This window comes from Pungitius pungitius, chromosome 4 (genome assembly GCF_949316345.1).
Source record: "Pungitius pungitius chromosome 4, fPunPun2.1, whole genome shotgun sequence".
NCBI lineage: Eukaryota > Metazoa > Chordata > Actinopteri > Perciformes > Gasterosteidae > Pungitius > Pungitius pungitius.
The window spans coordinates 23,115,233-23,139,479 of NC_084903.1; the positions used below are offsets into that span (position 1 = coordinate 23,115,233).

A 24,247-nucleotide genomic window follows, 5' to 3' on the forward strand; every position below is an offset into this window, starting at 1 on the left:
AATGCGTCTCTGTGGGCACGCAGGGTAGGTTTGGCAACACAAGTTAAAGAAGACATTTTAAAACAGAAGCTGCGCAGCGGGCCGCCACGTGCCAGCTCTCCTTACCGTCCCTCCCAGTTAATAAGGGAAGCCTGAGGATTTTAGGGGCCGTAAGATCATGCCGATGATTTATTCCAAATACTTCTCCCGCCGCGAGTTGTTCGGTTCAATGTGGCTTTTCACTGAGAAGAAAGGAACTGAAACGAATCTCTTTGATCTTTGGTCCTGTCAGAGGCTCTTTTTATTCCAAAGATAACATCCTTCCACAACATCACTGCCGACATTAAAGTCAAACTGAAATTTAAATTCTCCTCAATTTTTAAATGAGGGCACATCGGCTCTGACAGTGTTGAAGTTAGAAGGATTTTTACGCTCTGTGGACACATTGGTGGAAACGTCTCTGGGGGGGCGTTTCCCACGGCGACTGCTGACTGACATTCGAGGGTGAGGCCCGGGATCATTTTCTATCACAAAATATTCCCCTTTTTCAATGAGCCCCACACGGCATCGGTTTCAAAGCATCAACGATTTCAAATTTTGTGAAATTAACTGCAGTTTACTACTAACTAATTACTATTTCGAGATCGGAAACAGTGAAATTCAGTAATTGTTGCACGACCTGATGTGTAGACCTGATGTGTAGTCCAGTGTAGAATGTGCTAAAAGTAAATGAATGAATCCCCCGCTTTACATGAGGTAATTACCTAAGAAGTTTGATGGTTATTTTCTGTCTTTCAGCGCCTTTACGTTCAAACCGTCTTCCCGAGGACATGGGTTCCCTCGCCGGGCCTCCGTCGTTCATTGAAATTCCGCGCGTTTCGGCGTGAAGCACCGCTGGCTCGTGGGATGAGGAGACACTGATGTGGGTGGTTACAACAGACCAGACTTCTGGGTTAAACTCATTTCCAGCGAGCTCGCCTGGGGACGACGAATTCAAATTTAGACAATAAGGAAGTCGACATGCCCTCAATTAAGATAGCGATTGTTTAATTTCATTTGAATCAATTTGGCTCAGCTGAACGTGTAAATTAACCTGCCCATACACCCCCCCCCCCCCCACCCCTCACCTCCCCCCCCGCTCTCCGGAAAAAATATGTACGTTGTTTAGCAAGCTCGGCATCAGTTAATCGATTTTAGCACGCTGCCAAAAAAACTCCTTCTAAATGATTGCGTTTAATTAAAGCAGCCGCCATCTCCCCACAGAGCGAGCTCCTGTGATACATGAAGGAAAGCCAAATGATGTTCTTGATACCGAGGTTGTGTTTAAGGAATGCAATTGTCCACATTTCTTTGGAGAAGTGTTTTAATATGAACCCACGACGAGAAGAAGACGCTCCTTGGGGCCATCGAATAGTTAATCCAGGCGGCGTGTGGTCGGGTGACGAAGAGAGAGCAGATGAGAGAATAGAATCAACAGGGTTTATTATATGTAGCGGGAAGGAGCAAGAAACTTGAGAAATTGAGACAATTGTTAAATATTTACAAAAGCGTGTAGTTGATCCTGCCCATCGCCGTTGTTTTCAATCAAAAATCAAACATTCATCTCGCTGAATTAAAAGCAAATGAAAGTGTTTCTTCTATTTGGATTCAGTGTATTTAAATGAATAAGCAGCAGGTTTATTAGGATTATGACGATATAGCCGCTGAGACTTGGAAAGTCTCTGCTTTGACCTTTGACTTCCCGCCCAGTTTTGCGAAATGTATTTACGTTTGATTTGGATCACTTTGGCTTCTGGGTCTTCAGCTCAGGGGCCCGCCTGTGTCCTTACAGAAGGGGGGGGATTCTGGTTCGATCTGATTATTATGCCGATTATTTCACAAAAAGAATATGCATATGTAAACTTAAAAGGAAACCAAAAGCCATTACAAATATACATCGGTAACATTCTTCATCTACTGCGAGGCGTATTCTTGATTAGGAAAAACTTCATTCGATACCCTTTGGCAACACAAACGGCCGCGTGGATTTGCCTTTAGTGCTCTATTCCAGTCTACTGCGACCCGTGACCTTCACGTCCCAACAAACGCCACCGTACTCTTGTTTACAAAAGTCCATCGAACGCCAACGAGAGCAACGAGGGCCGCCGGGCCGCGGCTTTGGCCTCGGGAGTCGGTTTCGGGGGTCAGCGGCGCTCTGGTAAGTTCTCCATCTGGATCTTGTCCCCTTGGAGTGCCGGGTTGTAGTAGGCCGAGCGGCCGATTCCGAAGTCCAGGTCCAAAGGGGGGCTGTTGTCCAATCTGAGGACTGGGAGACAAGGCGCATTAATCTACCATAATGTCCTTTGCATTGCACACAAATATTCAAACAGATCAATCAGACAGGGCGCTTTGTTTGAGCCGACATTCATCGCTCCGGTTTTCTTCACCCTGCGAGAGCTGAAGGCAACGGCGTTACATCCAATTTACCCAGCATTCTGAAAGTAATTTGGGCAAAATGGAGGAAATCAGCACACCTGGCCGAGGTAAACAAGGCGGATTGAAGGTAAGTGGCTACACCAGAGTAATGATCTACTCCCAACTCCCAAATAACAGCTGCAGCACAAAAATAAAGGGCCTCAATGTCCAAGCAGGAAAAATAATGAATCTCAACAGATTGTTGGACTGAAAGATGCTAAAATGAATCTTTAGAAAAAAAAGAAAAAAGGTTGATATTACAGTAAATAATATGATAATACGATTTCTTTCTTTCCAAACTGGAAGCTGTTGACGGAATAAAGAGCTCAAACTTGTGTAACCGGAACTTTGGGATATGAATGCAACGTGTTTTGAATGCTGTACTGTAGATGAAAGGGATCTGATCCTTTACCGCGCAGGCCTTTTGTGCGCCGCCTGGGGTTCATGACGCAGCGATGGCAAGGCGTTGGCCTTAGTTGGCGTGAACAATGCAACAGATACAAAAAGAAAACACTCGGGTTGGTTTCAGTTGCACCTCAACGGGGAGATAAAGACTCAGGGAGTGTCAAGAAAAACACCTCTTGTTCCTGGAATAATTGAGACAAACGGCAAACTGTCACACTGAAGAAGAACAAGATCCTATTTTGCATTGCAAGCTTACTGTATGTGTGTGTGTGTGTGTGTGTGTGTGTGTGTGTGTGTGAGAGAGAGTGGCCAGCTTAGCTTAGCTTAGCTTAGCATAGAGTCGGCAGCTAAAACCGGCTGAACAGGGTTTGATCAAATGCGGCATTGGAGATGTTCTTCATTCTCTGGATGGCTGAGTGGTTTTGTTGTTGTGTGGTTGGTTTCTCCAACCAACCACAGGGTTTTTCTTTTTTTTCCCTTTTGATATTAGATGACGTTCTGCGGGATCAAGTTTGGCGACTCTAATTCTATCCTGACCCAGCATTCACAGTGTAATTATCCATAACCTCAGGGGGGTGGGGGGGGGGTTCCTTTGAGTCCGGACGTACCTGGGTCCGATGGATAATCCTCGACCAGTTTGCTGTGGAAGAAACCCTTCTGGTGTCTCTTCCTCAGGATGACGAGGGCCACCAGTGCGACGATGGCCACAGCCACGCCCGTCCCCAGGACGACTCCCCACGCTCTTCTCCTCGCGCTCCCGCCACCTTGTTCTTCCAAAACGCGCGTTCATTTGAGGAATGAGAGGGGGGGGGGGGGTTGAGAGAGAGTGGGAGAGAAACGATAAATAACGTGTCAACAACAAAATGATTCACATCAACTGCCGTCTTTCAGGGGTAATTGCCGGATAATTACGGCAGAAATGCTCTTTGGAAAGTGTGTCTCTGGTAGTAACGCGTCCCAATTAGTCAGCTCTACAGATTTGTCTTATTTACGCCGCAATAATTAATGCAAATAACGAGCCGATATCGGTACAATCTCTGGAATACGTTTAAATATTTATAGACGGCAATCTGTTCTCACCGTATAGATGCGGTTAAATGTGACCGAATATTACCTTAGTTCACACTATAGCACTTTACAGATGCAGTACTGTATATAAATACATATCACTTCTTTACATGTAATTATGCACAGAGCTAATCATTACCTGCTTATGTTAACATCTGTTTTCTCACATTATGACAGATGTTCTGGTGTGAATTTTCTTGCACAGTCGGTGCGTTAAGGCTCAAGTGTCAAAACCTCCGACTGACAGTTTATTCTTTACAAAGTGTACTTCTGTTTCACTCTTTCAGTACAGAAGCTGTTTCTGAAAGCCACATAATTGTTTTCACCATCCGTTGCCAAAGAAATAGCCTGTATTTTATCAGGACTTGCACATGAATAATTCAGGAAGCTCCGTTTATTCACAAATACCTCAATTTACCCACTTGCTGGGATCAATTTATCCTTAACCCGGGGCAAGTTGAACCAGGAGACCGTTTCTTCTGGCAGTGCCATTTTCCCTTCATTTGAAAATCGACATGATAAAAATATGAGTGGAAGGTCTGTTCTTCATACTTTCTACTTATCTTACCCCAAGTTGGCTTTTAAAACGTTTTTTTTTTCTCATGGGAACTTCATATAGATTCAGTTAAACATGCGAATGCATGTAGATAAATGCATGTTAACCCAATCAGAATTCTAAGGTGCATAGCTCTGATGTTTCTCTGTTGCACCCCCGCTTTGGTCTGATATTGCCTCATAACTATTCTATATTCTATCATTGGAAGATATATCCACGTTCCCCTGAAGGTAAATCCTCCTGACTGTGTTGAATAATGTTCAGTTAGATGTTAGACTTCACGTCGTGTAGCTTCAAGCTGACATGTCCAAATACGTGCAATGCCAATAATAATCCCATCAGGCATATGTGCACATGGACACATACTGTAAGGTTAGCAATCAGCAAATGTCAGTATGCTGACATTTGGATCAAGTATATCAGATTGGTATCGTAGCTGCTGTAGCAGCATTTTTAGCACGTTGATGCTGGTTCTGCAGGCATGTTGAATAAACCACTCAAATGTAAAATATCTGCATGTAAATATTTTAGTGATGTGGACTTGGCACAGTTTGCAACACGCAGTATATATAAATAGGGCTTTTATTGTGAAAATTAAGAATAGAAGGAGTGGGTCTGGGGTGCAGTGCCTCTGTCTTTTGTTAAAAGGAGAAATAAAGGCTTTGGTTCCGATTACAAAGCCTCCGATTGTACTTTACAAACATGTTGATTCATTCCTTAATTCGCAGGGAAAAGGTCAAAGGAATGGATTTTGTTTTGTTGTGTAATACTGCTCTGTGTGACAGTTTTCAAGACAAATATATATATATTTATATCAAAGTAAAGTATCTGTCAAAAGCAGAAGAACCTGATGTCACTGTAACAATGTCGCCATTTTTTCAACTGCCAGAGTGAGTGGATATTTCTTCTGTATTGACAACAGTGACTTTCCAGTTTCCTCTGCTCATATTTATAGACCATGAAGATGATCTGTGCCCATCGGTCTATTGCCATCATCTCCGTGTTATATCCTGCTGTCACATTGACTCGCTGTCACTAGTTCTCGCCTACGTTTGTTACTTTGCAGGAAAAGTTAAATAAAAACGCATTCACGCTGCGGATATGATGAAAAACAGCCTTTTTCCGATCTTATCTTCTCGTGGTTAACAGCCCAAAGACGAGTCTCACGCTGCCGCGGCGCAGACGTCCCTTTACTCCTGTCCCTGCTCGCCCCCCTAAGGGTGGGGGGGGGGGGGGGGTTGATACTAAAACAGGGGTTCATTGTCCTGCAGAAAATGGGATTGTAACAGACCCCTCCGCTCATAGCCGCCACATCGATAGCACCCGAAACCGATTCCAACCTCTTTCCTCTGCATGAACGGCCGTTTGTACTCGGCCAGTGGGAAAGTAGACGCAGGGCCATGCAGAACGGGGGGGGGGCGGGTTAAACGCCTGATCATCGCGTTACCAACGGTTTCTAAAGGCCAAGTGCAAAGCATCTCGTGCCTTTGCAGCTGCCGTCACAAATGCAACAACAACAATAAGAAATGTTCTGATGGTGTCTGTCTAAAAAAAAGTGAGGGAACGCCACCTCACCTCTTCCCGAGCTGCTCCCCGAGGGCCCCGAGGGCCCCTCCAGGCCCGTCCTGTTCGCGAGCCCGGGCAGGATGGGAGCGGCGGGGGTCGTAGGATCGGCGGTCGTAGGATCGGCGGTCGTATAAGCGGTGGTCGTAGGAGCGGCGGTCGTAGGGGCGGGGGTCGTAGGGGCGGCGGTCGTAGGAGCGGCGGTCGTAGGGGAAAGGGTCGTAGGGTCGGGGGTCGCGTCAGTGGCCGGAGTCGTGGCAGACGTTTCGTTGGCCCCTTGCGACGTGGCGTTCATCGTGGCGTTGGATTCCCCGGCGTCGGTCGACGGCGTCGCTTCGTCCCATTTGGTGGCGGGCTCTTGCGTGGGCCCTGCAGGCGGGGTCGTCGCCTGTAGATCGGCTCCATCGGAGGCGACGGCGGTGGTTTGTTGGCTCGGTTGAGTCGTGGACATCGGGGAGGTCGCCGTCGTGGCGTTGTGACCTTCTCCCTCCGTCTGGGTCTCGCTTGCGCCGCCCGAAGCCGGAGTGCTCGGGGTTTGGGTGGCGTCTGGTTGTTCGGGTTGGGGAGTGGTGGGGGGCCCGGTGGCGTCGGTCATGTCATTAGCCGTTTTAACGGCGTCTCGGACGGACACGTTCTCCTCCTCAGACGTGGGCACCATCATGGAGCCGGACGGGATCCCATCAGCGACGTTACCCGAAATGTAATCTCCTTCCTCTTCGTAAGCCTGACTCCCGGGTTTTTTATTGCGCAGCCAGCTTTTATCAATCGTCCGCCCCGGAGAGTCTGTAGAGCCTTGGAGCGATGCCAGGCGAAAGGTCTGCACGAGCAAGAAGAGGCCCGCTGCGATTCTTAAGTAACGTCCCATTTTTCCCCCTTTCGCTTCGCTGTGAAGCACAAAAGAGAAGATAAAGCATTGTTATTTGTCTTGATGATAAAGTGCCAGAGTTTTTAAAAGTTGAGCAGGATAAGATTGAACAGACACTCAAACTTTTTTTTCATTATTACATGTATTTCTTTATTCAGGATTGATTTTTTTTTTTTGTTGTCTACCAAGTCCTAATAGATGTACAGGAATAAATCCTTATAAATGATATTCTTATCAATGTTGTATTGTATCTCTACATTGTTGTACTGTATGTTGGAAACTAAGTAACTTCAATGCAGTACAGACAGATAATCTAACATTTGTAGGTATGTTCTGAGAACTGTTTGGGACCAGGTGGGATCAAATTAGGTGGTGGACGACCAGGCGCCGCTTGCAGAACCTTCGGGATTTTCTTCACTGCGGCGTCCACGAGCTACGCTTCACTTTCAGCCGCTTCTCTCACTCATCTCACACGTTCTCATTCGTATCAGCCGTGCCCCCATGTGCCATCCCATCCCATCCCATCCCATCCCATCCCTGGCAGAGGACTTAAGAAGAGGTCGCGGTTGAGAAGATGGATTTTAAACGTCTCGGTTTTACCTGTCACAACATATTTTAACGCGTCAAACCAGAGTAGCACTCAATGAAAATGGGCCTAATCTTCTTTTAAGGAATCGACCCAAATGGATTGTTCGTCTCTTTCGTCATCGTCCAGTGCGTCTCGCGCGGGCTCTAAAGGTCACCCGGTGCTTCGGGGGGGCGGGGGGGGGGGGGGGGGGGGGACGCAGCGAGTGGGGACACGAAGCTTCGGCATTCGACGCCTCGGGAAGCGGGATAGGTTGGAAACAATGACTCTGAGAGCACGTGAAAAAAACGCCCCAAGATACAATTACGAGGAGGAAATGATTAAAGACGACTGGAAGAAAGGAAGCCGGCGAAAAGTTGAGTTGTCGGTGAGAAACTTTTATTCAAAGCGGTTTCGCCCTCAGCTTCTGGTGCACTAATGATTACACTAAAGTCTGAGTGTATGTCTATTTAAATTAGTTTACTTTCACTCTCTGGTGTTGTGTTTTGTTAAATCGAAAGATTAAAGTGTGTTTGGATTAGTTGGACATTTGCATATTGAAGTGAAACCTAACACTCACTCATGTGTAAACGACAAAAATAACTTTACGGTTTGCTTTGATCTGCACATTGTGAACGACATCGCACAATAATCAATGCGCTTCTATCTAAAAAGGATGTTTTCATTTCAATGTTTACACTTTACACTGAAGTGTTGAATCTCCAAACCACTGCTTCCTGTTGCTCTTAAACTCTGCGCATCATTTCCTGTCCACGACCAAAACAACCAAACAAACAACAACAGTGGCCGAGCCTCCGTTTCACCGAGAGGTCGTTTGGACGCCGTCATTCCGCCAAGGAGCCTTGGACCCAAAGACGGACACACACACACACAATCCCACACTCTAAATTACCCCACGTTTATGTTGCAAATTACTTGAATTGTTTAAAGTTCACCAAAATGTTTTTATCGTACTGTTGACTTGGGTATCTGGGTGTGACTAAAGGGGAAAGGTGTTTCGTTTTATACCTTTAATCCCCCAACGAAATTAAAATTAGCTTCACTTTGACCAATGAAATAATGACAGAAAGAGAACTACACTTTTTATACTCCTAAAGTACATTTTGTTGCTATTATATCACTCATACTTAGATGAATTCAGGCCTTGTATTTCTACAGTCGGGTGTACTTTTGAGTACAGTAAGTATTGATCTGTGTGACAGCGTCGCGGTGCTTCTTCTGTTCCTGTGCGTTTACGACATTGATGTCTTGGCATTCAGTGACTCTATCTGACATGTTAATGTTACCACACAAACAATTGCCTTCGCAAAAAAAAATATTCCTTTTTTTACTTTAACCTACTTAGAAATAGAACAGCGACTCAAATCTTATCAAACCTCACGAGGCCCCGAAAATAAAATCACAGAAAAAAACAGATAATGAAATCCTTTTCCCTGTAAATCCTTACCTTGCTCTTAGTCTATATCAGATGAGGACAAGTGCAACCAAATCTCTCTCCTGAGCCGCCAACATGCGAGAATGAGTCAGCCGTTTGCCCAGAGAGACGAGGTGAGGAGGAGGAGGAAGAGGAGGAAGAGGAGGGCCTTAACAGAGTGGCATTCAGGGAATAACCTGCTCAACCTGCTTGTCCACCTGCCTGCAGCAGCAACACGCCCTGAACCGCATCCAGGTGCAGTCGCTGTGAAAAGGTCCGGCACCGAGAGGAACGAGTGGCCAGTGGTCATTTGTAATCATCTCATTCCTTGGTCCCGTCTAAATAAGTCAATTAGGCTAGCGGGGTCACCGGGGTGGGAGGAGCCTCAGGTCCTCTGAGCTCTTGTCAGCTTTCTTTGTTTTGTTTTGTTCGGGGGCGGGGGGAGGGGGGGGGGGGGGGTTATTCTCAACGAGGCCCCGGAAGCGGCTGCTGTCGTCGTGGCAACAGAAAGCAAGCTGGCGAGGTCGGGTTTCATCCACGCCTTTTGTCTCTCGGCCCACATCAGGCTCCCGAGTGACGCGTGACCCGGTGAACCCACAGGTAGCGAGCGACAAAGTGAGGATTCTTTTTTTTTGTTTTTTTTAAATATCATTCCTCTGCCGAAGGAGTCCCACAGCTGCTTAATCTGAGCCGGGATGGAGTGGCACTCAAAGCCGATGTGCTTCTGTGAGTCAACAGCAAGGAGTGGCTGCACTTGTTATGTTAATGAGTCGGAAAGTTCAAATTCCCTCAAGTGGAACTTCAACATTCAGTAGATTTGAGCGCAGGCTTTTTTTTTTTTTTTTTACTAGGTGTCACTAATAACAACAGCTCATTGGTCGGGTGTCACAGTGAGCCTGATACGGAGGCATCGAAATGGAAATCAGGCCATCACTCATTTTATTAGGGTACTTTTTCCTTGACATGGCATCTCAAAATGTCCTAAACAACTGAGTTGTTTTTGTCTGTCACATTTCTCACTAGTAGTGAATTTAGAAATACTAACGTCATTGGTCCCCTTCAATGTCTCACAGGGCCATACCCTGTATATTTTTTTTTACCAGAAACCCAATTATCTTTTTAAATAATTTGGACTTTTCTTGCACCAACTAAAATACACCAAAAAAAAGAAGTATTCTCATTGCACGCTCCGACTTCAGAACTGCTTCAGGAGCACCTTCCCGTTCTCGTCCTGCGTTTCCCTGTCATCGTGAGCCGGTGACATTTATCCCAAATGGAGCTGTGACGGCGCCGTCGTTGCGCCGCCTTCAATGAGGCTCACCGCCACTGAAGCACACAGAGTTCCTCTCGCACGGCTTGTCGCCAGTGTTCGGAGCTAATGGGATCATGTGGCCTCATCAGGGACGTGAATAATGGAAGTGTCTGAATCTCGTACGGAGGATAAACAGGCCCCGGACTTGAGTGTGAAACAAAAGTCTTCAAAAGCCATGAAAAAGTAAAAAGGTAAATGCATTATGAAGAGCTTCATAACAGCGAAGCAGCACATTCGCGAACCCTGATTCAAGTTTCATGTTCTCTTTTCAGTGTCAGAGGATCTGAAGTCAGAACAGGTTCATTTTCAGGATTACAGTGAGGGTGGGGACAAAAATTAGATCGCACAAAAACAATACACCATTGTAGGCATCAGAGGCACCGAAACGTATGGAGTGAAGAATTTCTGGAGCGTTTTCTGCTTTAGTTATTTGTGTGGCCCTTAAAATGGAGAAGCCATTAATCAAATCGCAACAACGTACAGAATGCAGATCAAAATGTTCCATCAAAACACACAATGTGAAGTGTGCTTTTTCGAATTGGGAGAAAAAGCATCGACTCGTCATACGTCTCTTTTCCTCGAGGACGATGTGTTTTTTGGGGGGATAAATGAAAGGAAGCGTTTCTCCTTTTCATCTGGAGGATTTAACGAGCCCCGAGTAGCGTTGATACGTGTGGGTAAATAAATTCAGGACCTGGTTTGTTGACTCGTTGTAGAGTGAATAATGAGGGTGGAAACAGGGTTTGCCCTTTAAATAAATCTTGCTTTATTCATTTGCTCTTTCATATGTATTACTCCTTCACGCACATGAGACCCTGAATTATCTCATTCATCCCTGCATAAATGTTTGTTGAAAAGTTGAAATGGCAATGTGCAGTTTTTAACGCTAACATGTGCGGCATTGCTCCCGTGTGATAGTAGATTCAAACAGACCGCATGCAATGAAACAGATTACGTTAACGGAGTAAACTGACAATCATCATGATGTGGAAACACGTATTACATTGGTTTCAGTCATTTATTCTATTGCGACATTGATAATACTCACTCTGGTACCTTGTTAAATAATCAAAGATTTGTATGATTCTGTATGTTGATTTTTTTCAGGATTGTTACAGGCATATATTCTTATCAAAATAAACTCCTCAGGAAACAACTCAGATTTGGGCAACAGAACTACTAAGTTACAAAAAACATCAATGAATCAACGCTTTTCCAATACTTCCTCTTGATCATGTTGATAACAAACGCAAAACAAACACAAAACACTGCACTGTTAATTTTTATACTGTTAGCATCGTTTGCACTGTTAGCAACGTTTGCACTGTTACCAACGTTCACACTGTTAGCGACGTTTGCACTGTTAGCAACGTTCACACTATTGCCGATGTTTGCACTGTTACCAACGTTCACACTGTTAGCGACGTTTGCACTGTTACCAACATTCACACAGTTAGCGATGTTTGCACTGTTTGCAACGTTCACATTATTGGCGATGTTTGCACTGTTAGCGATGTTTGCACTGTTAGCGATGTTTGCACTGTTAGCAACATTTGCACTGCTACAAACCGCTAGCTGAGCCATCAGCACGTTAAGTTTCACTGAGGGGCAATAGAAATGCTCCTACTTAATAAACACCTTTTATGATGTAGACATAAAGGAGCTTTTTCACAGATCTGAGGCAGCTGTGATTATCAGACAGACTTAATTTGGGAATTGGCCGCGAGAGTGAATATGTAGCAGCCTTAATGCGAGGTGCATGGGAGGTGCACTGGGAGGATGAATCTTCTGAAGTTTGTACTCGAGGTTAATTCAGTCTGTTCAGACGCAAACAGATGGAAAGGCTGGTCGCTCCGCGAACGTTTGTGTGAGAAAAAACACACCACTTTTTGATGTTCTCTGCTTCAGTTTACAGCTGTTTTCATTTAATTTGCAATTACACAATTCTGATGTTGAATTAAAGTTTCATGTGCAGAATAGAAAAGATTTTTTATTTTTTTTTCCAGTAATTTCACCTAAATGAGGCTCTCAGATGCTGGGGATAAACGTTCGATTTGATAAGTGTTTTCCCTGTTTGCAAAAGATTCGGTGGCTCGTTCTGCAAAGAATTACTCTGAAAATCTTTGGAGAGGCATGATGATGAATCTCAAACTGCGCTTGCTCTCACTTTACTTCCTCTGTTGTTAAGTCAAAGCCATGCGTGGTTTACTCTGGAGGTTTTAATGGGTTTTCACTCAGAAAGTGAAAATGAAATTCAGCAGCAAAATGCTTCAGGAAAACCCATTCAGCTCCGGAGATCAACATGTAATCACACTCCAGGGGTTCTGTGTTCGATAACATGCTTGTGACATTTGAACCGGCACATCCGCCGGTTCCCTCGGCTCTCGGGAGGGATTCCATCTATCAAACGGGGTGTTGATTTAAATTTCACAGTTCTAACCATCGCTTCGGCGTTGGAGGCGTTTCTTCAGGCGCAGCCAGGTTGAGGCTTTATGATGGACTCACTGTCTGTGAGTCCATCATAAAGCCTCCGTGATATCCACACACACACACACACACACACACACACACACACACAAAGAGCGTGTGACTGTGTGCGTGTCTGGGGAGGATGCTTCACTGTCACAGCTGAATTATCTCCTTCAGGTTTGCGCTTGGCAGAGAGCCGTTGAGACCCAGAAGGCAGCAGAGAATATCTTTAACTCACACTGTACACAGTCGTACCTTAGATATGTTCAAACCACTGCCTGGCACTTCATGATCCTTAAAAAGAAGCTTTAACCTGCCGGCTTTAACCCCTTTAACGCACACAGGTCAACTCTCAACATAGAAAGTGATGTTTGTCAACTCACAGCTCACAGGAACCTCAAGGTTAACTCGAGGTGCAAAAATCTAGTTATTAATCAAATAAATTAAGCTGGCCAGCCCAACAACAGCCGCTGGAGTGACGGCGTCCATACGGAACCCGTTGGACGCGTGTCCTCCGGAACGAAGTAGCCCGAAGGCTTTCAGATGTAATCTGAAATCCGGGCGAGTGCACTGCACCAAACAAGACTCCGCATCTGCTGCTGTTGCTTCGTGCATTTCAAGTGAGTATCTCGTGTCTTGTTTACGCTACTTGCATTATATTCGGTGTTTGCTCACTGGCACATCAGCAGGTCGGACACAGACACAAGTTTAGAAGGCCTTCGTTCCAGACACGTTGTTCAGTGCATATCAGCCTTGTGGCTTTCGTAAGGGACCCGAGCTCAAAATGCAGAAAGCTCTCAGTAATCATTGTGTTATTCTACCAAACATCAGAAAATCAGCTCACATGCTCTCTTAGATTTTCAAGAAGATACTTCTCGTCTGTAATAGCGACGCTGGAAAATGGCGAGGCGGAACAAAATAACACAACGACAACGCCAATTTTTCATCCACTCTTAATCTTAACCAGACCGGTGAAGATGCTGAGTCACTGTGACACAGAGGCGTCTGGAAATTAGGAATCAGAGGACCGTCTTTGTCCCCTCTTGTTTCCCGGCGAGGTCGGCACAGAATAACCTGGTTCATTAGCGGAGGCCGAGAGACTCGTTTCCAGGATGACGAAGGTTGAGGCAAAACAGCGCTGGAGCGCAGCCAAGAGAAAGGTCATCCTCTGCGGGGAGCCAGAGGACGCGTCGCTGCGACCTTTAATTATGCGAGCTAATAATACAACAGAAATGATTGTGTAAACACCTCACTTTAGCTGTGTCCCTTCATCATACTCATGATCGTTAGAGCTGCGGTAATTATTGAGCAGCTACTTTAATCCACTCTCATCCAAGACAGGATTTCCTCTTTGTGTTTGACGTTAAATCCACTTTGTGACTATAAATACAAAAGAAAAGCCTCTATTTGTTCAAATGAAACATCCTCTATGTTCACTAATCCTGCGTGGTGCCGGCCCAGTGAATCGGATCCACTCCCAAATGTCACGGCTTCTTCCTTGGCCGGCGGTTCACCTTCCCGCCCGAGTGCAGTGATGATCCAGTCTGAACGAGACAAACAAACCCAACCGGAAACACAATCTCCGCCCGCGAGGGGGTAATTAAGGAGGCCAGAACAAAGCCAACAACAAGTGTGCTGTGAAACCGCAGCGAGGGACTTTTTCACCCTGAACCGCCGCCGCCGTTTGAAAGGTGGCGCCATCGGCGCGGTTACGGGGCCCCGCTTTAAGTGATGAGTCCGTGAGCAATATTAAAAACACACATAGCAGATCGATGACTAAAGGGTTTCTTCTCACGAAACACGCCTCCAGCTGGTGCTCACGTCATGAATCATCTCCGGCTCTGAGTGACAGTGATATAAAAACAACACTTTTTTTTTTTTTTTTTAAATCCTTTTTTGTTTTCCTCTGGGACAAAAACATCCACAGCGAACACGCTGGCTTTGAATTATTGTGCCAACCAGTCCATTTATCTGGAGATTCTTCACAAAAATACTTTCTTTTTTTTTTAGACTGACAGCAAAGAACACTTTCTGTACCATGATTCAGAAAGATGAATTATCAAGGAATTCATCCGGGTGAGAGGAAATGATCCAATTGTCACTATTCAGAAGACTTTCAAAAAGAAGAACTGAACGTGTCCCGTTAAAGGTGTTTATGTGACATAAGAAATGCTGTGAAATCATCTGACGTGTGTGTGTGTGTGTCCAATAATGACACCTATTTTATTTTAACTTGATTAGGATTTTTTGTTCAGTAAGCATGTTTTGTTTCTGAACATGGAATTGGCGTCGTGCTTTTAAATTTGAAGTTCAGGAATGAGAGTTTGACAAAGCAAAGCGAGTTATTCTCATCATCGCACAAAAACCCAAAGACCCCCGCGTCCGCGCTGCACTCTGCATTTACATAATCAAATGTGATGCGGGCTAAAGGTCAACCGACATTACTTGCAGGAGCTACAATATTATAATTACCTTTCAGGATGACATGTTTACTCTTTTTTTTATTTTGACGAGTAATCCCATTTATAAAAAGATGAGTTAATTAGGCCACCGGTGGTTTTCACATTAGGAGTCAAAGGCACACAAACGTCAGGTCGATCATGAAGAATTTGCTCGATGAACTGTCGCAGCGACTGAATGACCTATGAATAATGCAGAGTGGTGTCGCTCTTTGCACCCGAGGGGATGAACAAGCAAAAGGTGGCAAGATTTTTTCAAAGGAAATTGCAAGAGACTGAATGACTCGTTCGAGGGGAGCAAGCGGGAAGACGCAGTGAATTTATTCACCCTGCGAAGTCTGATTTATTGTCTCGTCTCGTTCCTGCGGCCCCGGCGATGAGATGCCTTCCCCCGCCACTAGGTGTCAGCATCAACCAACACCTCCACCTGTGATCACTGCCTGCTGACGGATGCACTGACCTTTTGAAAAGCCCCGAGGTCGATGCTGTGGACTGCAAAATAAAAGAGGGGACGAACCCCTCGGGACGAGCGATAGAGATCACAGGGACACCTTGAGACCCCCGGGTGTCGTCCAACATCAATGCGGTGAAGCAGACACGAGTCAAGCTTCAGAGTCTCTGATTACCTCTGGACCATCGGCCTGAACCTACACGGCTGCTATTGTGAAGACGCCCTTCACTGAGTCGCAAACGCACTTTGAAATCTGTCGCTTTTCATGAAGAAGAAGGAGCTGAAATCCACACTGACGGAAAAGCTGGCAGCTTTACTTGAGCAGGCGAGTCTTGAAGGATAAATTGGCCGGGCCCGAGGCAAAGGGGGGGGGGGGGCACAGCGGGGTTCCTGAGCACAACGTTCTGGCCCGGTGACTCCAGCATGCACAGACTCACAAGGAGTGCAACGCAGCCATCATTCAAGAAGACGTCAACAACAAAAGGACGGCTGACAATAAACTAACAGTCCTTTTATTTTATTAAAAAGTGCATTGTAAATGCTAATGTGAGACTGTGTTAAACAACGGTTACTAACAGCTGCAATGATTGCTCTGAACGGCGCGCAGTATCTCATGTGGCTACATGATAATCCCCCCCCCCTTGTTTTCACAACAGTAGGGTCATTGAAGATAATTGGTTGGTAGCCGGTGCCTTTATTTAACCCTATAAAGGCTCAACACTCGCGGCCCGGTGGGCCTCAGCGGGGACGAACATGAGGACCGGACCAGGATGCGCTGCTGCTGCGTGGGGGTGAAGGTTCCAGAACATCTGGATGCTTTTTTTACAGGACGAATGAGCTGTGGGGTCAAAATAAATCCTTTAAATCTGGAGAAATCCTGGCTGCTCTTTGGGAAATACCTGAAAGATACTGTCAAGGATGATGATAGAAATTCTTGATGGATTCGTACTGTTTGCAGCTCTTGCTAGTTACTGTTTGCATTTTTGACAAAATGAAAGGCCTTTGACATGAAAGATGCAAAGCTCGCTCTGCAGAGAGGTGAAAATCAATTTTTGCTAACCGAAGCGGAATATACCAAAGTGAAAAATGAATAAAAGAATCGGTATCGGAGCGGCCTGCCAACCTTCCACAGCGATGACATCACCAGTCAGTCATGAGCTGAAAAGTCTGCGGCCCTGAAACCCAGACTCACAAAACCACCACATCACACACACCCATCACCATCAGACCCATGAGAAAACATCTCCAAAGATGGGCATCGACAATGCCTCAATGTGACTAATCCGGCCTGGAAACGCTTCACTTGAACGAGGCCCTTGATGTAATCCGGGCAGATTTCTTTCTCCGTCTCCAAAGACGTCGGTTGTCTGGTTTTCTCTTTGTGCAACATTTATAAAATAGAACAGAAGGAAACCGCTTCTGCCTCCAGCAAATAGCCTGCTAAACGTACGGTGGCCGAGAAGGTTCAGACAAATACAAAAGCAACAACACAAACGCAAACGCCACAACACAACACGAACGCCAAAACACAAAATACAAAAGCCACATCACAACCGCAAATGCCGCAACGCAACACGAACGGCGCAACACAACACGAAAGCGAAAACGGAAGTAGCTGCCCACGGGAGCGAGCGTATTTTGGAGGAACGCCCACGGGAGCGAGCGTATTTTGGAGGAACGGAGCTGGAGGATGCCAGATCGTTTAAGAAGTAAGTGAAACATGATTCCTTGCGGCTACAGTTAAAGTAAGGAATCATGTTTCACTTACTTCTTAAACGATCTGGCATCCTCCAGCTCCGTTGTTACGTGCCGACTGGTTTTTGAACCTACTGGTTTGGCTACGCGTTTAGATGTTATTAAGAGAGTAATCCTACTTGGGCAATGTGCTAGAAAACCTGACAGAACTATGTATTTCACGCTACGCCACCAAAAACCAGTTGTCTTGGCTCACCCTGAACCAAAAGATGTTCTTGCCACTGACGATTTGCAATTTCATGATAAGTAGTGAAATCAGTAGCAGCACCTGACAGCTCGGTTGGCCGACGGCGTAGCGCCGCCGTCTTATAAAGTTTTGCTATTTTGCTCGACTGCGGGTTCGAATCCAGGTTGTGGCGATCTTTTAATAAACATATGTTCTTTTATTTATTTCTTTATACGTGGCAGTGATGTAGTGCTCACTTATACAATCATAATCGCTGCATTGGATATGGGATGCATTTTGAACATTTTCAGCAATATGTTTGCGACTGTGTGACGGATCAGGTGACCGAGGCAGACAACATCTGCCGCTGTCGGGGCAAAACAAACACGCACGCGTAGCCAAACCAGTAGGTTCAAAAACCAGTCGGCACGTAACAACGGAGCTGGAGGATGCCAGATCGTTTAAGAAGTAAGTGAAACATGATTCCTTACTTTAACTGTAGCCGCAAGGAATCATGTTTCACTTACTTCTTAAACGATCTGGCATCCTCCAGCTCCGTTCCTCCAAAATACGCTCGCTCCCGTGGGCAGCTACTTCCGTTTTCGCTTTCGTGTTGTGTTGCGCCGTTCGTGTTGCGTTGCGGCATTTGCGGTTGTGATGTGGCTTTTGTATTTTGTGTTTTGGCGTTCGTGTTGTGTTGTGGCGTTTGCGTTTGTGTTGTTGCTTTTGTATTTGTCTGAACCTTCTCGGCCACCGTATAAACGGGGGTAAAGATAACTTTGCACGTCTTTGAATCGCTGCTGCTGCTGACGACGGTCACGCGGCTAAGCGCACTTTGTTTGTCATGGTCGTTCGGGGTGAACCACGGCTAGCTGGCTTATTGGAGTGAGCCAGATGGACAGTTGGAGCGGTGCCGTCGACGTTAACCAGCACGGAGCTAGCTAGCTAGCTAGCTGCATAGCGCGTGGTGGGATTAGCTTGCTAGCTAGCTAGCTAGCGAGCTAATCCCACCACGCGCTACGCAGCGTTGGAAAATGAGAAGAAGCTGGAGCTCTGCTCCTGTTCTATTTCAAGTCATGTGATTGGGTTGCAGTTAAAAATCCGATGTCCCGCGGCGGTCCATCTACAATCGTGTCGGATTGTTTCTCCTGCAGATGTTGACGGGAAAGGCGCTGCGCCAAAAGCAATCGCTGTCAGAGCGGCTTCCAGGGATCCAAAGCAACATTTTATACACAATACATATACAATTTTAACCAGAGAAAAATAAACTAAACTGTGGACTACCTCAACCCGGCTAGCAATAGGAAGGAGAGCTAGTTCTTTACTGTGTTTATTCAAATAAGTCAGTAACACCATGACAAACGTGGGAGATTTACTGCTCTGGGAATCCGGCAAAATCCATCGCCTGTCTCCAGTAACCGCCGTGAGATCTTCACAAAGTTTCAGCCCGTGTTAGCATTTCATTCCTCAGAGGAAGCCCTGCCTGTTTTTGTGGATTTTAGGGCCACGAGGAACAGAAAGGTCCACAGGCTAACCTCGCCGGAGATCTTTGATCTACCTCGACAATGCCTCAATGTTCGCTTCTAGGAATAACTGCCCATGAGGATGAGCTCATTGGCCATAAACGTCCTCTTAAAAAGCAGCTACAACCCCTTGTGTTCAGGAAATGTCTCTAAGGCTCGATTTCTTTTGAGGAGTCTGGAGTCATTTGGTAGAAATTGGAGGGAGTTGCTTCATCAGCACCTCTTCACTGTGGGAGAACAGAAATGGAAAAACCCACAATATTTACCTCATATGTTCCTCTTTATGGTCACCTCTGAAACCATGGCCATTAATTACAACAGTGTACCGCTAAGATGACTGAAAGGAGTGTTTACAGCTGTGGTTAAAAACGTATTTGTCCCACAAAAACCACAATAAATAGAGCAGAATATTGTATAATAAACTCATTTGTTAAGTATAAGCACATAATATCCCACAAAGTGTGACATACTAAGCTCAAGGTAAAATTACTGACTGATCAATGAGAAATTGTCTATTAAGTGAAATGTTCTACATCTCAAGAGCTGCAACACAGATGTTCTGACTCGGTGTTTAACATTTAAAGTCCAGATGGAAGTGAATCCCAATAAATGCGCTCACAGCTGTTCATGGGCAGCTTTTTTTTCACCCGAGTCTAATGCAACTATAGGAGGGAAAAGAAGTAAATGCTTCATTGACCACATGCTTAACCTTTACCCTGCCCAGCGGTCGACCATTAGCAGACGCAGCCAGTCCGCGCTGCTTGGATTACGTTCACTTAAAGAGTTTGGATTTACGGAGATTTGATTGTTTTTTTTTCCAGCCCTTAAAAACCGCAACAACAACAACAAAGAGAGAAAGGCTTAGACCGTGTGTTTATCTGCAACAACGTAAACTACAAATGTTGGCATGTCCGGCTAATCAGACAACAAAGCCATACAGGATTACGTTGGAACCAAAGGACGGTTTGATCTTCCATTTTCCCTTTTCATGCTTGAATAACTAACTGGATGAATGCAGTTATCTCAATTACCATCCATCAGGTGGAAGTTAAGTGTTAACCGTTAAGGTTTCAGCCGTGCACACCGACTCCCTCCAGCCGTGACCTTTTCCCAGAGGCCGATAAGTGTTCCTGTGTAATTACGTCCCACAGACCCCTGCGCCGCGACAGCAGAACCACGGGCCCTCATTAAAAGGGCAGCCATGGCTTATTTTAATGCCTCCTCTCTGTAAAGCACCCCCCGGCTTTATACAATGGTTCCCGTGGGGGGTGTCACGGGTCTCGGGGTTTTTTTCTGTGTGCCAGCAAACAACCAAAGCGACAGTTGTTGTACGATATGTTCTTCCCTCGGCCTCCTTCCGCTTTCTTCATTCCCGAGGCCCCTTTCCTTGATACTTCCCCCCCCCCCCCCCCCCCGGATGCCCTCGGACTCTCCCTCCTTTTAAACATCACCTGACGGTTTCCTCATCGGGCCCTTTTCACTGCCTCCTTGGCGGGGTCGTCACAGTCGAGGGTGAAACAGACTAAATGGGCCCCTTTGTGTTTCCTGCCGCAGGTTTGATGAAGTAGCCGCCGGGACGTAAACTTGGACCGAAGCCCTTTGCACTAGCAACAGCTCAGCTACACTGTGTACTTTAGCAATGAATCCTTTTAAAACATTGTTTGGTTAACTGCGAGGATGATCGATGAGCGAGGCTCGATTCTGTTTGGTTAATAAGTTTAGACTGAAAGGTTTAATTTTTTTTTTTTTAAAGCCACCTAACGGCTCTTTCGGTAAAACCACATTATGGTGCCACATTATCTGCGTTTTTTTCACGGTTCCACCGTCCGCTTGACAACCGCAGCAGCTGAGCCCCCCCCCCCCGGGACGCCAGAGCTGAGCGGCGCGGCTGCTCGGTGAGGTCATCAGCCGGAGTGAGAAAGACAGATCCCAGGTCCGCGGAATCACCAGCTGGATTCCATCCCGCGGCTCGTCCTCTCACGCGGGGGGGCGGGGGGGTCCAACGGTGGGGAGTCAGCTCTTATTGATCTGGGCCTTTGTTATTGGACTTTAGCTGGAAATGAGTTTTGCTGACATGCGGGACGTCGCACGGCTGAAAGAGACGCTGTAAAAACAAACTGCTGGCGCAAATTTGATGTGCACATGGATATTTTGAATTTCATTAACAAGGGGGCGTGGCCAGGATGGCCGGGTAGAGGTTACACACAAGGACCACATAAAAACACAAACAAACTTAAAAACTAAAGGCAATAAAAGGTTAAAACCAGTAGTCAACAAGGATGACTGAGGCCTCTCTTGCTCTCATTGCACCACTGTAGGTGCAACACCTTTAAAATCACATGTTTACGACGCAAAATGAATGAATTTCGGAGCTTAAGGCGTCGTCCGCTTTCTCGCCTCAGACACCGTCCAACCTGTCTGCAGTGGTTGCCGCGGCGACGGTCCGAGTGTGCACAGCGCGCCTCCAAACAAGAACCAAAGCAGAGAGTTCCGCGGGACAGACGAGGAACGCAGATGTGTCCTCTTGCACACCAGCGGAGACGCGTCCAACTCAATAAAAAGCAGCCGGGCCTGGATCTGATCCCTGATCTGCTGAGCTGAACATAGGGGGGGGGAACGAATCATCTGCCAGTTCCAACTCTCTGCTGCGGCGTGTGTCCCGAAGAGTCCAACTCATTTCATCCTTTTTTCACCTGATACCTCGTGGAAAAAAATACGCTCATCCATTAGGATTCGTTTAAATTGTTTGCAAAGACGTTTGCGTGTTGTTCCAAAAGGTTCATTTCCAGCCAACAGCATCTTCCACACTAACGAGTGTTTGGATCCAGTGGGGTTGATTTCATCCCCGAGTTCGTCATTTTATACGTCACAACGGGGCTTTGTTTGTTTCACTGTCCTCAGCAATCCGGATCCTAAACACTGTTTAAAAGAGGAGAATCGCTCGCGTGTGGTTTTTTTCTCCCAATATGGAAACGTTTTCGGTTTTCCTTTTCTTGTGTCCTTGCGCAATCTGAAGTGTCCACGGCACAAAGTTGTCTTTTGCCCTCAATATGTTTGTGCATTGTTTAAATGATTGTAAACTCAGTCAATACAAAGGATCAATGAGGATCAGCATTAGGTGACAACGCAGGAACCGCCCTGAAGGCCCTCGTGATTTTGTCATTCGCAATATTACCAGAAAGCGATTGACAGCCGGTGAACCCGCTGCTCTCAGAGCTTCAGAAACAATTGAGTTGGTTCAAAGATCTGATTTCCCATTAAGCTCCTAAACTCCCGGAGCAGAGGCCGTCACATTTTCGCCGGGATTAACGGGAGTTTTTCTTTGGCGAAACAACAGTCACGAAGTACACTTTCGACCTTTTGTAGTCCTTGCAGCAGCAGCAGCAGCAGCAGCAGTGCAGTTATTTCCTTCACGTGAGATGCAGTCCTCAAAGGTTTCGTGTTACCGTGACAACGGGGGGGGTTTGTACATTTGTGGGTACATTTCATTCATGCTTTTTACTCACCGAATTGAAGAGAGTAATCTGTCGACTCGATCAATGACAAAGTGAAACGTTTGCGCTGGCCTTCCTCGGCTTTCATGTTCCCTGTTGCGGCCTCATTGTTCGAACTCAGTGTTTAACGTCCCGTTGCTATGAATTGTGGGGAATTCCGTCAGGCAAAGTCTGCCCGAAATGTGGTCTCACCGAGAATGTTCATAAAGTATCCGCAGGGGAGCTCTAAAAACAGGCTGACAGCCTGAGCTCACTGGATGACATAACAAAGGACATTTTAAAACCTCCATCCAACAGGTTGGGTTCCCTTCCAGCTGTTCGTGTGGTGTCACTGCCCCCCCCACACACACCTTACATGAGACGCAGAAACACTTCCACCCTAAAATCTGCTCACATGTTTCTATAAGGAACGTCTTCATCACCCCTGGATGTGCAGTGGGTCGTCGCGGTGTCACCTCAGGTTGTGATGTGCTGTTTATTTGGGTTTGGAGATGTTTTAGCACCGGCTGTGATTCGTTTGAATGGCAATACAGCCGCTTTTGACAGTTTACTTTTACTGCAGTTTATCCAGAACTAGATGCGGGATACGATGACGTCATACTCAAAATGGCAATTTGAGGATCATTCTTTGACTGTGAATTCCCAGATAACAGGAGAACAACGCGTCTGTACTGCGGGTGAATCTCGGCATGACGCGAGTCATTCCAGACGTGACTCAACAAACAAGCCGCCTCCCCCGATGTGTGCAGAGTTCGACTCCCGCAATCAGCCGATTTGGCTCTCGGTGTCCATCACGACGGCAGCATCGTGAAAGCTGCTGCATGTGTTTATTTTAACTCTCCCGTAGCGGTGCATTATTTATGCTTCCCCCGAGTTTGAATACCACAAAGTCCCTGGAGTCATTTATCTGCTGAATGGGGCCGAGTGACGCAAGCCCCGAAAAAGCATATGAAAAGCATTATCGTTCAGTGATTGTTGTTCTCCCCATGTTACACATCTCGGGTCCCCACAGTGCTCTGAGAGAAGGTTCCATCGCCAATGCTTTGCTTCCCCCCCCTTCCCCCTCCCCTTTTGGAACGACATCCTCATTGTGCACGGCCTGCTTTTAGTCTGGGAAACAAATTTGCCAATTTTCTGATTTATATTTCCAGGAAAGAATTCCAGCGCTACACATTCTTCAGAGGAACTTCGGAGGAACAATTAGATAACCAGAGGACATCAAACACCAGGGAGTCTCAGAGGAGCTCCGATCAGGGGTCGATGGCGCCTCTGATCGCTGTGACGAGTGACGCAGGACTCGCGTCCGAATGTCCAAACAGAGAGCAGTTGTCCTCCTGAATTAGTTGTGCCCAACTGGAGCGGTTTAACATGCATCCGGTTCTCATTCGGGTTTGCCCACAAGTCATAATAATTTAGGTTGTAACTATATGTGACATCATAGGAAAAACAACCCAATGTCACGCGCCAGATAAAACTGCTCCGAGCTAAGAAATAGTCCCAAACCCCCCCCCCCCCAAGAACTGTTGATTTACTTTTGCATGGGACAGAAAGTGTTCATTAGCGAGCGTAAGTGAAACGTTTGGGGTTGAAACAAATAGTTTTTTTTTTATCTCTGCATTCCATGAAGACAACTTTGATCTTTTTAAATAAAAAATAAAAAAAGAAGCATACTTTCCTTAATGTCTTTTGCTACGATGCCAAACTAGTTATTAAAGAACAAAATGTGCG

At 46.1% G+C, this 24,247-nt stretch overlaps 1 protein-coding gene across 3 annotated transcripts; it reads right to left on the reverse strand.

Annotated features, from left to right (window-relative positions):
- Nucleotides 1–1,444: 1,444 nt before the first annotated feature.
- muc15 (mucin 15, cell surface associated) lies at nt 1,445–21,868 on the reverse strand. Of its 3 annotated transcripts, none has more exons than XM_062561870.1 (4): nt 21,440–21,868; nt 6,038–6,909; nt 3,447–3,608; nt 1,445–2,284 (listed from the first exon to the last, which is right to left on the reverse strand). In XM_062561870.1, exons 2-4 carry the CDS (start codon nt 6,888–6,890, stop codon nt 2,163–2,165), a joined length of 1,137 nt encoding a protein of 378 aa, XP_062417854.1. In that variant the 5' UTR covers nt 6,891–6,909; nt 21,440–21,868; the 3' UTR covers nt 1,445–2,162. The 3 variants fall into 3 exon arrangements, with proteins under 3 accessions (XP_062417854.1, XP_037312626.2, XP_037312619.2); XM_037456729.2 differs by lacking the exon at nt 21,440–21,868 and adding an exon at nt 8,924–9,311 and having other exon boundaries at nt 3,447–3,602; XM_037456722.2 differs by lacking the exon at nt 21,440–21,868 and adding an exon at nt 8,924–9,310.
- Between the last annotated feature and the right edge of the window lie 2,379 nt (nt 21,869–24,247).

Bases quoted from the DNA above. Each gene is read 5' to 3' on its own strand.
- muc15 (XM_062561870.1), bottom strand. From the start codon at position 6,890: ATGGGACGTTACTTAAGAATCGCAGCGGGCCTCTTCTTGCTCGTGCAG. The intron at 3,609-6,037 runs GTGAGGTGGCGT...GCGTTTTGGAAG, and splicing joins GGGGAGCAGCTCGGGAAGAG to AACAAGGTGGCGGGAGCGCG. The intron at 2,285-3,446 runs GTACGTCCGGAC...CTTGTCTCCCAG, and splicing joins GGATTATCCATCGGACCCAG to TCCTCAGATTGGACAACAGC.